Consider the following 15,508-nt stretch of genomic DNA (forward strand, 5'->3'; position numbering starts at 1 on the left):
AGTTTGCTAAAGATCACATGGACAAGCCAGAAGGCTACTGGAAAAATGTTTCATGGACGGATGAGACCAAAATAGAACTTTTTGGTTTAAATGAGAAATGTTATGTTTGGAGAAAGGAAAACACTGCATTCCAGCATAAGAACCTTATGCCATCTGTGAAACATGGTGGTGGTAGTATCACAGTTTGGGCCTGTTTTGCTGCATCTGGGCCAGGACGGCTTGCTGTCACTGATGGAACAATGAATTCTGAATTATACCAGCGAATTCTAAAGGAAAATGTCAGGACATCTGTCCATGAACTGAATCTCAAGAGAAGGTGGGTCATGCAGCAAGACAACGACCCGAAGTACACAAGTCGTTTTACCAAGGAATGGTTAAAGAGGAATAAAGTGAATGTTTTCGAATGGCCAAGTCAAATTCCTGACCTTAATCCAATCGAAATTTTGTTGAAGGACCTGAAGCGAGCAGTTCATGTGAGGAAACCCACCAACATCCCAGAGTTGAAGCTGTTCTGTACGGAGGAATGGGCTAAAATTCCTCCAAGCCGGTGTGCAGGACTGATCAACAGTTACCGCAAACGTTTAGTTGCAGTTATTGCTGCACAAATGGGTCACACCAGATACTGAAAGCAAAGGTTCACATACTTTTGCCACTCACAGATATGTAATATTGGGTCATTTTCCTCAATAAATAAATGACCAAGTATAATATTTTTGTCTCATTTGTTTAACTGGGTTCTCTTTATCTACTTTTAGGACTTGTGTGAAAATCTGATGATGATTTAGGTCATATTTATGCAGAAATATAGAAAATTCTAAAGGGTTCACAAACTTTCAAGCACCACTGTATGTCAAAATTTCAGCGAGATAAGAGTATAAACATTTAAGCATCTCAATGGTCTTACCTCAGTGTACCGCAAATTCTGTGGAAAAGCTTGCCTGTGGTAAGATGGCCGCCCTGTGCGGACGTTCTGGAATACGCGGTGAGGCATCTAGTCTTCTATGTATATCTATGGTTGTACCCTCGTCTCGGACAAGGTCTTTCCACTGTGAATGTGGTCTCTCCACACAGCTCTGTTGGCTGTGGTGTTGTACCAGTCGTCACCAATGCCAAATACAGGGATGAGAATTTTCCGCCGATTGGCGGATTTCCGACTTTTTCAGACCAAAATGATCGTTTTTGAGATCGATGTAAATCCGTCGAGAAATTTTTTTTTTTTGGGGGGGGTGATTAACGATCTGTGGTCACCTTATAACGCAGACATCCCAAGTCTCCCGGAAGTTCCGGGAGTCTCCAGCATATTGAAAGAAGCGAGCAAGAGCGTGCGCGCGCAACATTAAGGTCTGCATCACGCATCTTAGAATGTGCGCGCGCGAGGGGGTGCGCGAGGGAGACTGTGTGCAGTGTTGCCAGATACTGCTGACGTTTTCCAGCCCAAAATATGTTCAAAATCTGCCAAAATGCACTTAAAACCACCCAATCTGGCAACACTGCCTGTGTGCCTGTTCATGTAGCGCATGCCAGACAAAGAGCATCTTGATTGGGTTACTCAGCAAAATAAGCCAATCAGCTTTCAGTGTGGACGCCTTTTATCTCTTTTCTCGAGGACCGGAGTTTTCAGTTGAGTCAGTGCAGCCTACAGGATCAGCATGGCAGAGAGAGAGCGCGCGCCCCAAAAATATATATATCAATTACATGTCATATATAAGTGTGTATCTTTTTATAAATGGGGTTAGCTTATCTAATGTAGCATGTTGGGGAGAATCATAGTATTATATCTATATTTCTGATGAAATTTTAAGTATGATAGCATGTATAACTCTCCTACTTATTGCTCATTTCATAGGGGGATGGAATTGTTGGCATGTGCCGCGCGGGAGCGTCTGCCCAAATTTTTTAGGCCGAGATGAACTTGTAGTTTTTGATTTAAAAAAAAATTTCCAATATGTAATGCCAATTGTACATGCCTGTTCTTTAATTCAAAGTCACCATCTCAATCTTCAAATTGACCATATGGTATCTGTATTACATTACACAACATCCTGTCCAGATAAAACCGAGTTAGTACACACAACAGTTGAAAGGGAAGTGATAAGTGATGTTGAATGTTGCCTGCTTAATATGCAAAACCTCCTGTTACCATGATAACATCAGAAGAAAGCTTAAGAGAATTATATGATAGAACTTTTTTCTGGTTTGCACTTCATTTTAAAGGATTAGAGTATTCAAAGACATGAATAGCTAAAATGCAGAAATATAATACTGTACATTTATATTAAAAGGTGCATTGATTTTTTTTGAAATCATCAAATGTGAATTGATTAAAAACAAGTCTCTTGTACCATATTATTCATTTTCACCTGGGAGTCCACCAAGAAGGGGAATTTATTTCCAAATAAATTGCAAATTTTTGCTGATAAAATTAATGGTTTTGGGGTGTAAAAAAAAAAATAGCCAAAAATCATTAGCCCCATGGGCCCCGCCCCGGTTTTTTCAGACTTTTAAAATATTTTTCATTCTCATCCCTGATTTATTGGTCTATTGTTCCAAAACCTAAAAGGTTGCACTGAACATGCTGAAAAAGTCAAACAAGGTGGGATATGATATTTAAGAAAGAACACTTGTCATGATACAAAAGTTTCAGTTGATGGCATGTTGAATTGGGATATCAACTTCAAGAAAAATACATATATTTCATTGCTAAAATTAATGGGTTTTGGGTGTTTAAATCGCCAAAATCCATCAGCTTCGCCCCCTGGTCCCTCACCGAGACGTTGCCCCTGGACCCCACTGGGGACCTGCGCCCCCCCCCCCCCCCAATTTTCAGATTTTTTTTCTCAACATGCATTCTCATCCCTGCAAATATGGTTAAATCCTCTTTCATGCAGTCTTTCCACTGCTTCTTGGGGCGTCCACGAGATCTAATTCCATGGGCAAGCTCTCCGAAGAGAAGCTGCTTTGGGATTCTATAATCAGGCATGCTGCAGACGTGCCTTAACCAACAGAGGCGGTTGCTGCGTACCATGGTCTCTATAGTTGTTGTCTTGGCTCTTTGTAGCAGTTCTGTGTTGGTAATGTGATGCCACCATTGGATCTTCAGAATTTGCCTCAGTGACCTTTGATGGAACATTTCTAATAGATGGATGTGTAGGGCGAGGGTGCTCCATGTTTCACTCCCATACAAAACACAGGACAATACCATGGCTTTGTATACTGCCACTTTGGTTGTTATAGTCGAGCCTCTCCGGTTCCAGCATCTGGTTATGAGTGACTTAAATGCAGCTGCTCCTCTGGCCAGTCATCTCTTGATTTCTGCATCCAATGACGCATCAGCAGTTAGTTCACCACTTAAGTAAGTGAAGCTCTTTGGTTGTGTTAGCTGATGATTGTCAATGGTAATAGGTTGAACACCACCATTTTGCTGAAAGTGCATCACTTCTTCTGTTTTTGGCTTATTGATTGTAAGACCAAAATTGCTGCATGCCCTATTGATGGCGGTGGCCACATTTTGAAGTGATTGAGCTGTTCTTGTACTGTGGGCAGCATCATCTGCAAACAGGAAATCATCCAACCTCGCAAACTTGGTAGATTTGGTTTTTAGTCATCTAAGATTGAACAATTGGCCATCAAGTTTGTATCTGATATCTATTCCCAAGTTCTCCATTGACTTATGGGTGTGGCGTAACACAAAGGAGAAGTAGAGGATAAACTGGGTTGGTGCCAGGACAAAGCCTCGTCTCAATCCAGATGAAACCTTGAAAGATTCAGTCATATCCCCGTCTACTCAGACCTGGGCTTGTATTCATTCATGGAAACTGCAGATGATGTTAACTACTTTCAGTGGTATTCTGATGGGCAGTAGTAGTTGCCACAGGACCTCTCTGTTTACAGTGTCAAACGCCTTGACAAGATCGACAAATATCAGGTGCAATTCCTGGTATTGTTCACGGCTTTTCTCCAGTAATTGGCAGAGGGCAAATGTCATGTCTATGGTGGCGCGTGCTGATTGAAAACTGCACTGGGCCTCAAGGATGAATGGAGCAATTGACGGCCAAATCCTGTTGAGGATGACGCGTGCATACAGCTTTCTGACCATGGCTAGCAGTGTTATGCCACGGTAATTACCACAAGTAAAACCACAATTCTTCTTGAACAGCTTGATGATTAATGCCATTCTTGAACTCTTGGCACCCTTTCTTCTGCCCAGATGGCCAGCAGTAGTTTGTGTAGTTCATTTAAGAGAAGGGGTCCTCCAGTCTTCAAGACTTCTGCAGGAATGCCATCTGGACCTGGTGCTTTACCTGGTTTCAGCTGTTGCAATGCCTTTTCAACTTCATCCAGAGTTGGTTCATGCTCGAGCTCCTGGATGACCTCTTCCTGGGGAATGTCGTCTAAGACTGACATGTTTGCTGTGCCTTGCTGGTTCAGGAGTGTACAAAAAAGCCACGGGAATCATGGCACTGAGCAAAGGACTTAATTTCAGCAGCTCTGTCTAACCACCACTGGTTCTGTATACGACGCAGCTCTCACTGGCACTGGCTGCAGGATGAGCTGTAGCGTTTGAGGTTCTCTGGTGTGTCTTTTTGGAGGAGGGCTTGAAAGCGCACTCGCTTGCACTTGAGCAGGTCTTGTATCAGCATGTTGTTATCGTCAAACCAGTCTTTGTGGTTCCTCTTCTGCAGTCCAAGCATCTCTTTGGAATCTAGATCCTTCCAGTGTTCCTCTAAGCTTTCTGAGGTGATATTAGGCAGCTTTGAGGCAATTTCGTCCTGGAGTTGTTGTTTGATCTCAGGAATTTTGAGCCGTGCTGTGTTCAGGTGAGATGAGAGTTTTTATTTTTTATTTTCCCTGCGTCTGCATTGAGTGGAAATGTGGAATCGCAGGTTTAGCCGAGCACAGACTAGCTTGTGATCCGTCCAGCAATCTGCACTGCGGCAGACTCTTGAGTCTGCAAGGTCACTCTTGTAGTGTTGTCTATTACTGTATGTAGTCAATCATATGCCATCTCTGGGAGTGTGGATGTTTCCAGGTCCCCTTAAGGATGTCTTGGTGTGTGAACACTGTATTGGTGATTAGCAGACCAAACCTGGTGCAGAATTCTGAGTGTGTCACTCCCTGAGCATTTTCCTCTCTTAGTCAATTTGGTCTGATGACATTGGGCCAAGCTTCGGTGTTGGTACCAACTCTTACATTAAAATCGCCAGGGAGGAATAGTCTGTTACGGGGTGGTACTTCTATAAGAACTGGTGTAAGTTGGTCATAGAAGAGCTGCTTCTCCTCCTGTGGTCTCTTAAAGGTAGGAGCGTACACGCTGATGATAGTTGCATGGCACTTGGTGTTAAGTTTGATGCACATGGTCATGAGTTAATGCCCTTCTATTTCTGCACTTGTGGTCTGAGGCTTGACTTCATGGCAATTGTGACACCTTCCAGTTTGGACTGGTCACTGGGTCTCCAGGGATTCAGGGAATTCAGGGATTCGGCACTCGCTGAGACAGGCGATGTTGATGTTCAGCCTCTTGAGCTCAGAGGCTACTAGAGCAGAGCCACGTTGCGGTGCTTGGCGCTTGCTGGTAGGTGTGTTGGATGTGGTTTGGACATTCCACAAAGCAGTCTTGATCTGGGAGATGTATTTGCAGTGGCTTCTGGGAAAATCAGGGTCAGGGGGTCCCAAAGTCTTTGCCATTGATCCATCATGCTTGCAATGTCACTTCCTGTCAGACTGATGCAGATTGTATGATGTTGTTATTGAAGAGTCTGTAGCGGGTAGAGAGTTTTCGCCATGGCAAGACTGCTGACCTCTCCACGGCTAGCAGGTAGACTGCCCAATTCCGTACCTGCATCCTTCGTTTAGAGGACACAGAGTGGACTCTCTGGGAGACACACATCACCATTTGTATAACTGGAGAAGTGGTCAAATGGGGTAGAGTCAGTAGGCTGACCTTGACTTGAACTGACTCGGGTAGGCTGGCCACTTCAGGCTTGTGTCCTCTAAGGGAAGACAATCGTCACTGTGCTCTTGGCCGTTCTAGCAGTTGTCCAGGTGTTGTAGACTGTAGCCTCTACGCCCACTAGGTAACTCATCCAATACCTAGTTTTCCATATTCTGATGGTTGGCCTCAGGACCCTCTTGATGTTGATGTAGGTAGCATGCAATGGCTCATCCCAGTCAATCGGCAATATGGTCCCTCCATGCTTCACTCTTGTGTGGGTTGGCGTGCCGTGGACCTCAGCACAGTTGTTGGGGCATGGATCCCGGTGGACTGATTTTTTTTTGTCTGGCTCCTATCCTAAGACCAACTCTGGCACGGTTGAACCTACAGGGGACCCAAAGGCCCCCACCAGTATGAGCCCTTGGGGTCATACAAAGGCATACAAGCTACTACACCACAAGGTATCAGTCCAAGCAGTAGACACACTGTATATATCTCATCTCATCTCATTATCTGTAGCCGCTTTATCCTGTTCTACAGGGTCGCAGACAAGCTGGAGCCTATCCCAGCTGACTACGGGCGAAAGGCGGGGTACACCCTGGACAAGTCGCCAGGTCATCACAGGGCTGACACATAGACACAGACAACCATTCACACTCACATTCACACCTACGGTCAATTTAGAGTCACCAGTTAACCTAACCTGCATGTCCTTGGACTGTGGGGGAAACCGGAGCACCCGGAGGAAACCCACGCGGACACGGGGGCAACATGCAAACTCCGCACAGAAAGGCCCTCACCGGCCACGGGGCTCGAACCCGGACCTTCTTGCTGTGAGGCGACAGCGCTAACCACTACACCACCGTGCCGCCCCACTGTATATATGTAAATAAAATTATATATACAGTATATATTTTATTTGTTGCCAACCCTTAAAAAGCTTAATCTCATCTCATCTCATTATCTCTAGCCGCTTTATCCTTCTACAGGGTCGCAGGCAAGCTGGAGCCTATCCCAGCTGACTACGGGCGAAAGGCGGGGTACACCCTGGACAAGTCGCCAGGTCATCACAGGGCTGACACATAGACACACAACCATTCACACTCACATTCACACCTACGGTCAATTTAGAGTCACCAGTTAACCTAACCTGCATGTCTTTGGACTGTGGGGGAAACCGGAGCACCCGGAGGAAACCCACGCGGACATGGGGAGAACATGCAAACTCCGCACAGAAAGGCCCTCACCGGCCACGGGGCTCGAACCCGGACCTTCTTGCTGTGAGGCGACAGCGCTAACCACTACACCACCGTGCCGCCCCACTGTATATATGTAAATAAAATTATATATACAGTATATATTTTATTTGTTGCCAACCCTTAAAAAGCTTAATAATGTCAGATATTATGTTCTTCAGCATAATTAATTAAATATGATTTAAAAGATTTGATGTTTGTGATGAAATAATTTGTTTATTGGTTCACTTTATTGGCTGTAGAATATTAGACCCTCATTAATATATAAATGTATGCAAATTGCACTTAAGTACACAATTCATGGCTAGTTGTTATTTAGGCTAAAAATTTGTATAAATGATTAAATTTGTGTTAACATAAATAATTCCACACACACATCATTGTGTTTATTACACGGAGTGATTTTTGAGGTTGAGGAGAAAAAGAAATTGAATCTGTGCTAACGTCGTGGTTCTGTGATTTGGTGTGCAGGCGTGTGGCACAACTTCATACTGTGTGTGGCAGTGGTGTGTTTCCTCTTCCTGCTGCCGCTCCTCCTCTTCCCATTCTACTACACCGGAGCAGGAGCGCTCGTCACCGAGGTGGTGGAGGTCAGAGGGGGTGGGGCGTGTATATTTGTGCTGAGATCATGTTGTGTGTCTGTTGCATGACTTTGAAAGTGTGATCATGTGTGAGGTGCGGTTGTCTGCGCAGGGTTCTCCGGCGAGCGGCCCGCGTGGCCTGTTTGTGGGGGATCTGCTCACTCGGCTGGAGGACTGTGAGGTCAGCGGGGTGGACGAGTGGCACGCCTGCATCCAGCAGCTCTCACTCCGCCCTCAGAGAGGATACTGCGTCCCCCACAACACCCTGCAGCTGAACCGTGCCACCGGCAGAGGTACCACTGGTACTCAGGGCACTCTGAGAACCAGACTCTGGATTCATGAATCCTGATAACCAAAAAAAAAAAAAAATAGCAATAATAAATGCAATCATGAATAAATAAAATACAGTGGTGCTTGAAAGTTTGTGGACCCTTTAGAATTTTCTATATTTCTGCATAAATATGACCTAAAACATCAGATTTTCACACAAGTCCTAAAAGTAGATAAAGAGAACCCAGTTAAACAAATGAGACAAAAGTATTATACTTGGTCATTTATTAATTGAGGAAAATGATCCAATATTACATATCTGTGAGTGGCAAAAGTATGTGAACCTTTGCTTTCAGTATCTGGTGTGACCCCCTTGTGCAGCAATAACTGCAACTAAACGTTTGCGGTAACTGTTGATCAGTCCTGCACACCGGCTTGGAGGAAATTTAGCCCATTCCTCTGTACAGAACAGCTTCAACTCTGGGATGTTGGTGGGTTTCCTCACATGAACTGCTTGCTTCAGGTCCTTCCACAACATTTCGATTGGATTAAGGTCAGGACTTTGACTTGGCCATTCCAAAAAATTAACTTTATTCTTCTTTAACCATTCTTTGGTAGAACGACTTGTGTGCTTAGGGTCATTGTCTTGCTGCATGACCCACCTTCTCTTGAGATTCAGTTCATGGACAGATGTCCTGACATTTTTCTTTAGAATTTGCTGGTATAATTCAGAATTCATTGTTCCATCAATGATGGCAAGCCGTCCTGGCCCAGATGCAGCAAAACAGGCCCAAACCATGATATTACCACCACCATGTTTCACAGATGGGATAAGGTTCTTATGCTGGAATGCAGTGTTTTCCTTTCTCCAAACATCACGCTTCTCATTGAAACCAAAAAAGTTCTATTTTGGTCTCATCTGTCCACAAAACATTTTTCCAATAACCTTCTGGCTTGTCCATGTGATCTTTAGCAAACTGCACACGAGCAGCAATGTTCTTTTTGGAGAGCAGTGGCTTTTTCCTTGCAACCCTGCCATGCACACCATTGTTGTTCAGTGTTCTCCTGATGGTGGACTCATGAACATTAACATTAGCCAATGTGAGAGAGGCCTTCAGTTGCTTAGAAGTTACCCTGGAGTCCTTTGTGACCTCGTTGACTATTACACGCCTTGCTCTTGGAGTGATCTTTGTTGGTTGACCACTCCTGGGGAGGGTAACAATGGTCTTGAATTTCCTCCATTTGTACACAATCTGTCTGACTGTGGATTGATGGAGTCCAAACTCTTTAGAGATGGTTTTGTAACCTTTTCCAACCTGATGAGCCTCAACAACGCTTTTTCTGAGGTCCTCAGAAATCTCCTTTGTTTGTGCCATGATGCACTTCCACAAACATGTGTTGTGAAGATCAGACTTTGATAGATCCCTGTTCTTTAAATAAAACAGGGTGCCCACTCACACCTGATTGTCATCCCATTGACTGAAAACACCTGACTCTAATTTCACCTTCAAATTAACTGCTAATTCTAGAGGTTCACATACTTTTGCCACTCAGATATGTAATATTGGATCATTTTCCTCAATAAATAAATGAGCAAGTATAATATTTTTGTCTCATTTGTTTAACTGGGTTCTTTTTATCTACTTTTAGGACTTGCATGAAAATCTGATGATGTTTTAGGTCATATTTATGCAGAAATATAGAAAATTCTAAAGGGTTCACAAACTTTCAAGCACCACTGTAAATAAAAAGTCCATATTAGTGTTACTAGTTATGATTGTCAGTATAAATACAAAATAAATGTATAATTAAATGTAATAAAGTGATTAAACATCCTGATATATTTTAAGGAAGCATTATTATTATTCTCATTCATCTCATTATCTCTAGCCGCTTTATCCTGTTCTGCAGGGTTGCAGGCAAGCTGGAGCCTATCCCAGCTGACTACGGGTGAAAGGCGGGGTACACCCTGGACAAGTCGCCAGGTCATCACAGGGCTGATGCATAGACACAGACAACCATTCACACCTACGGTCAATTTAGAGTCACCAGTTAACCTAACCTGCATGTCTTTGGACTGTGGGGGAAACCGGAGCACCCGGAGGAAACCCACACGGACACGGGGAGAACATGCAAACTCCGCACAGAAAGGCCCTCGCCGGCCACGGGGCTCGAACCCGGACCTTCTTGCTGTGAGGCGACAGCGCTAACCACTACACCACCGTGCCGCCATTATTATTATTATTATTATTATTAAATCTACTGCTGTAAACAATGATTACATACATAATGTATTTAAAATCTATTTTAAAATAAACAAGCTCAATAAGCATATGTAGCGAGTTTAACGTGTGGGTGGAGCACAGAAGATGGCAGGACAGAGATCAGGAGAAATATCGTGCTTTTTATTGCTGCACTTTTCAGTCTAGCACACAACAAGCAACTTCCGAGATTCACACACACGCACACTCGGTAATCTCCTCTCGGCAAGCTCCCCTCCGCTCTCACTCTCCCTCCTTAAGTAGGGCGCGGTTTACTGGGGAGAACACACACAAAACGCAGGTTAATTACACTCAGGTGTAGCGATTCTGCCGCTTACCTTCCCCAACTCCGCCCTCCTGTCACAGACCGGCGCTTGACCACGCCCCCGCTGCCACAGCATAACTTAACAATACAACACCTATCCTAATAGTAGAAGTAATTTATTTAATATGATGTTATTCTTTTCTCACACTCTTCAGGTCGTGCTAAAAATCTTAAGATAGAAACAAAACAAGCTTTAAACGGGGAAAGTGCGTAACGCTGATGGCAGCAGCCGCTCCAATTGAAGAAATATACAGAAACCTAAAGAGAGTAACTGTTTCAGAAACGAGCCGCTGTGTTTCTGTAATGTCGCCTTCTTCCTGTGTCAGAGTTCAGACGTCTGGACGGAACGGTGGAGTGCTGCAGCAACAACAGCCTGACAGACCTCTGCTTCTACTACACCACTGACAGGAAGAACAAACTAGTGAGACATTTTATATATATATATATATATATATATATATATATATATATATATATATATATATATATATGTATGTGTATATATATATATGTATATATATATATATATATATATATATATATATATATATATATGTGTGTGTGTGTGTGTGTGTGTGTGTGTACGTGTGTGTATATATGTATATATTGTGTGTGTGTATGTGTGTATATATATCTCACTCGCGCTCTCTCTCTCTCAGACACAGTTTGCATGTTTACCTGCTCGGAAGACGATCCAAATGAGTCAGACATGTCGCAGTAACTCAGACTGTGAGACAGACGTGACCCCCAGCGTGTGTGTGATCCCCTCACTGGAGAACCAGACTCGGCTGATCCGGGTGAAACACCCCCCGCAGCCCGACATGCTATTTGTGGGCTACGTGTCACACCTTCAGTACTCTGGTCAGTTATTTATCTCTAACACACACTGCAGTGTGTGAGTATAGTGTGTTACAAGTAGTGATGTTGTTTTTCTCCACAGTGAGTCTCACTAACTTTGTTCCTCGACTTGGTTTCCTTCACCTCGACCTGCCGGTGATGCTAGAGACACTGTGCAAGTATCCTTTATTCTCTCATTACATACAGTACACACACACACACACACACACACATAAAGTATGTGTTTGTATGTTTGAAAAACAAAAACCTTGGTGTGTTCTCCTTTTGGTGAGGTTATTTCTTTTTCATTTATTAAAGAATGACACATCATATTTTTTTATCCATTTATAGTTGCATCTAATGTTGTGAAACATCTGCAAAACAAGTTCTCACGTTATAGCAACTATAAACACTCGTTCCCTCAGCAGCCTCTCATCATTTCTCTCTTCTCTTGTCCTGTTACTGAGAAACTGCAAAAGTTCCAGCTTCACCTCTGACCCTTATAAAGCACTGACACTGGAGACTCCTTCCAGAAATAAGGAGCTACGTAAATGACTCCTTACAGAAAACTCCTCCAGGACAGTGTTTATGTGGTGCATCAGTCCCTGTGAATGAGCCGTTACTTTAGAAACCATGACGTAGTCGAGCGAGTGCATTAATATAAAGCTGTGCTGCTGTTATAGAGAATGAATCAACACCTTCTGACCAATCAGAGTCCAGAATTTTGAACGCTGTTGTGTTGTTAATAATTTAACCCCATCACTGTGTATTTTGCGTCCTTGACCACTGGTGATTGAGGTACCTGGTGTCGTTATCTGGCGCTCTGGCTGTGGTGAACGCCGTGCCGTGCTTCGCTCTGGACGGTCAGTGGATGCTGAACTCCTTCCTGGAGGCCACGCTGAGCTCCCGCCTCCCGGAGAAGAGCAGCCGTGAGCTGCTGGGGTTCTTCATCCTGCTGGGAGGCAGTGCTCTGCTCGCTGCTAATGTCACTCTTGGATTATGGATGGTCACGGCTCGATAACAAACAGCTGCCTCCTCCAGTCGGTGATTGGGGGAGGGATGGTATTTTGTGGTGGTGGTTTTTATATATAATATATTTCATTCAATACAAACTTCCACGTACCACCTGTGAAGAGTCCCATCATGGTTCTCTAAAGGTCCTTTAAAGGTTCACATTTTGAATCTCTTACATTTCACCTTAAATCGATGTCTAAACCGCCGCCCTGCTCACAGCACACATCAATCTTCTCAGCTTCTTGAAGGTTTGTGTAGGGAACAGGGCATGGATTCGAACATGCAAACTACTCCAGTGTTTTAACAGGAACCTCTCAACCCTGAAGAAGAATGTAAACTTCTCTACATCTAATGTTTGCATCTTAACTAAACTATAAGAGCAGCAGCTTTTTCCCCCAGGAGCACGGTGCATTAATGACTATTAAAATAATCTTGGTTGCTCTTTTAACATATTTTTGAGTGGACGCCATACTCTGACACAGTTAAAATATGGAACTCCAAACACAAACTTCATCAAGGTTGGCACATCTGGATTATATTTTTATGGATTATCATAAAATATGCTTTTGATGATGGTGATTTGTTTTCTTAGTGTGAGCCATTTCCTTTGATAGCAAGGGAATAAAGAGGGCCAATACTTTGTACAAAACAACACACAGGCTACTGTTGGAAATTGTGCACCAGTATTTTAATTAATTGTCCTATAAATGTGTATATACAAGGTGGGTGGATAATATTTTGTGTAAATGTCACTTTTTTTTAAAACAAGTCGTGTTCCTGTAAATATATTTAATCATGAACAAGGCGGGTGTTGTTTTGATGGATTGACTGATTGATTAAAAGACATCTGATAAACTCCTGGCTCTGATAATTAACAGTCATGACATGCTGTCGATGTGCTGGATGTGTTGGTTTAACTAATGCACACGCGTGCACACCCCCCCAAAAAAAACAGGCAGGAACAATACCAGTGATTGGAATTCTGGCTCTTTTTGGTGAATCAGATCATATGATTCAGATTCGGATACATAAGAGTTGAATTTTTCGGCTCTTAAATGACTCATGAACTGAGATTTTGTAATATTTTGACAGGTTACTGATTGATTGATTGTTTTTATTAAATTAAGCCTGAAATCTATTTACAAACTTTACACTACCTTCTAATTAACAGTAGCTTGAGTAATAAATTGCATTTTTGTACATTTAAAAAATAGAAATATTTGTTAAATGAGCAAGGCACTACAAATGTGCACTGTTTGTTATTGTGCTGCATCTTTTCTTTATTCTGATAAATAAATTACACTAGAAGGTTTAACACCATTGCTTACATCTCTCAAAGAAAAGGCTCGGATATGCGAGTCGAATCTCAGTGTTCATCTCAGAAAGCTGAATTAAAGAGCTGATTCGTATCGTATGTGAATGATGCACAAGAATTCCTCAATTGCATTTTATCCATACTGGAAAGTAAACAAAAAGTTAATAATTCATGATTTTGCTCAAAATATATGACAATGCCATTAAGTTTTCCTCAACGAATAAAAGCACGGCTGCAGAAATGAGTGGATTTAAATTTTTTTTTTTTTTTTAAAGCTTCACTTTTTTTTTCCTCTCTCTATGGAGAACTTTGGGAAGTAGACCACGAAAGCACTCCATACACTAACTTCATGTTGTTCAAGTTCCAGAACAGGACAGGCTTTCCTTTCTTCTCGAGTTTTTCCTCTGAATTGTTTGAGATAAGGCTGAGAAGATGATGATTACTACTTCTCTATCGTTGTCTGTAATTTTTCCTCTACAGCAGTGAAACATAGGGTGAAAAAGGACACAGGATAAAATGACTGGATAATGGAATGTATAAGCTTCTATCTGACATTGAATGACCCTAACTTTAAATAAATGGATGAATGAGTAAAATAATAATAATTAAAAAAAAAGCTTCTGGTGCAGTCTCTCGGCTCTCATTTCTTCCCTTTATGATAATAAATAACTAACTTTGTGGAACTTGAACCTTTTCCTCGGGTTTTTCTTCTGTGTCACTCATTCGAGGTTCTTGGAAAAATTGTTATATTAGATCATAGAAGGATGTGTGTGGGGTGCTGTTCTAGAAAAATAATCAACTGGGCAGTGTGATGAAGCAGAGTTCCTGTTACCACCATAACAAGTGTTTTTTATTCCTTTTCTATTCCAACAATTGGCCAACATATTTACAATTTTTCAAAAATTACAAGTTACAGGCTACTTTTTAAATTTATACTGTAGTTATATTTCATGTTAATATTAAAATCCAAGTTAATTCCTGTTGTCACTTACATTATAGCAGCTATAATGGGTGGCACGGTGGTGTAGTGGTTAGCACTGTCGCCTCACAGCAAGAAGGTTCTGGGTTCAAGGCCAGAGGCGATTTTAGAGTCTGTTGTGGCCCCAAGCAAAAATTTCCAGGGGGCCCTTCTGACCAGTGTTCATCACCAATATGCTATAAATCAGGGGTTTTCAAAGTGTGGGAGAGTCAGCCCCCCCTCGGAGAGCAAATAAACAACAGCGCCCCCCCCCCCCCCCCCCCCTACAATTTTTGTTGTTGCTATACTTAATGTTCCATTCGTATTTAAAAAAAATGGTTGTTGTACACATTTTTATTTTTTTCTTTTACACATTTTAAACATCTGTGCTTTTTTTAAAACCTCTTGTTTTACACATTTTAAACATCTGTGCTTTTTAAAACATCTTTTTTACACATTTTAAACATCTGTGCTTTTTTAAAAAAATTTTTTACACATTTTAAATCTGCTTTTTTAAAACCCCCTTTTTTTTTTTTACACATTTTAAACGTCTGTGCTTTTTTAAAACATATTTTTTACACATTTTAAACGTGTGCTTTTTTTAAAACCTCTTTTTTTACACATTTTAAACATCTGTGCTTTTTAAAACATTTTTTACACATTTTAAACATCTGTGCTTTTTTTAAAAAACATCTTGTTTTACACATTTTAAACATCTCATAGCATCGTTAGCTAGCACCTCTTGGCAGGCAACACACT

The 15,508-nt window shown here is 42.2% G+C and overlaps 1 protein-coding gene across 2 annotated transcripts in view; it reads left to right on the forward strand.

Moving 5' to 3' along the window:
• Positions 1–13,331, forward strand: part of mbtps2 (membrane-bound transcription factor peptidase, site 2) — a 37,787-nt gene extending 24,456 nt beyond the window's left edge. For both annotated transcript variants that reach the window (XM_060899709.1, XM_060899710.1), the window contains exons 6-11: positions 7,660–7,778; positions 7,882–8,062; positions 10,952–11,046; positions 11,285–11,486; positions 11,566–11,641; positions 12,261–13,331. In XM_060899709.1, coding sequence (XP_060755692.1) covers positions 7,660–7,778; positions 7,882–8,062; positions 10,952–11,046; positions 11,285–11,486; positions 11,566–11,641; positions 12,261–12,483 — 896 coding nt within the window. In that variant the 3' untranslated portion in view covers positions 12,484–13,331. The remainder of the gene's footprint in view (positions 1–7,659; positions 7,779–7,881; positions 8,063–10,951; positions 11,047–11,284; positions 11,487–11,565; positions 11,642–12,260) is intronic.
• The last annotated feature ends 2,177 nt before the right edge of the window (positions 13,332–15,508 follow it).

Source organism: Neoarius graeffei, chromosome 19 (genome assembly GCF_027579695.1).
Source record: "Neoarius graeffei isolate fNeoGra1 chromosome 19, fNeoGra1.pri, whole genome shotgun sequence".
Taxonomy (NCBI): Eukaryota; Metazoa; Chordata; class Actinopteri; order Siluriformes; family Ariidae; genus Neoarius; species Neoarius graeffei.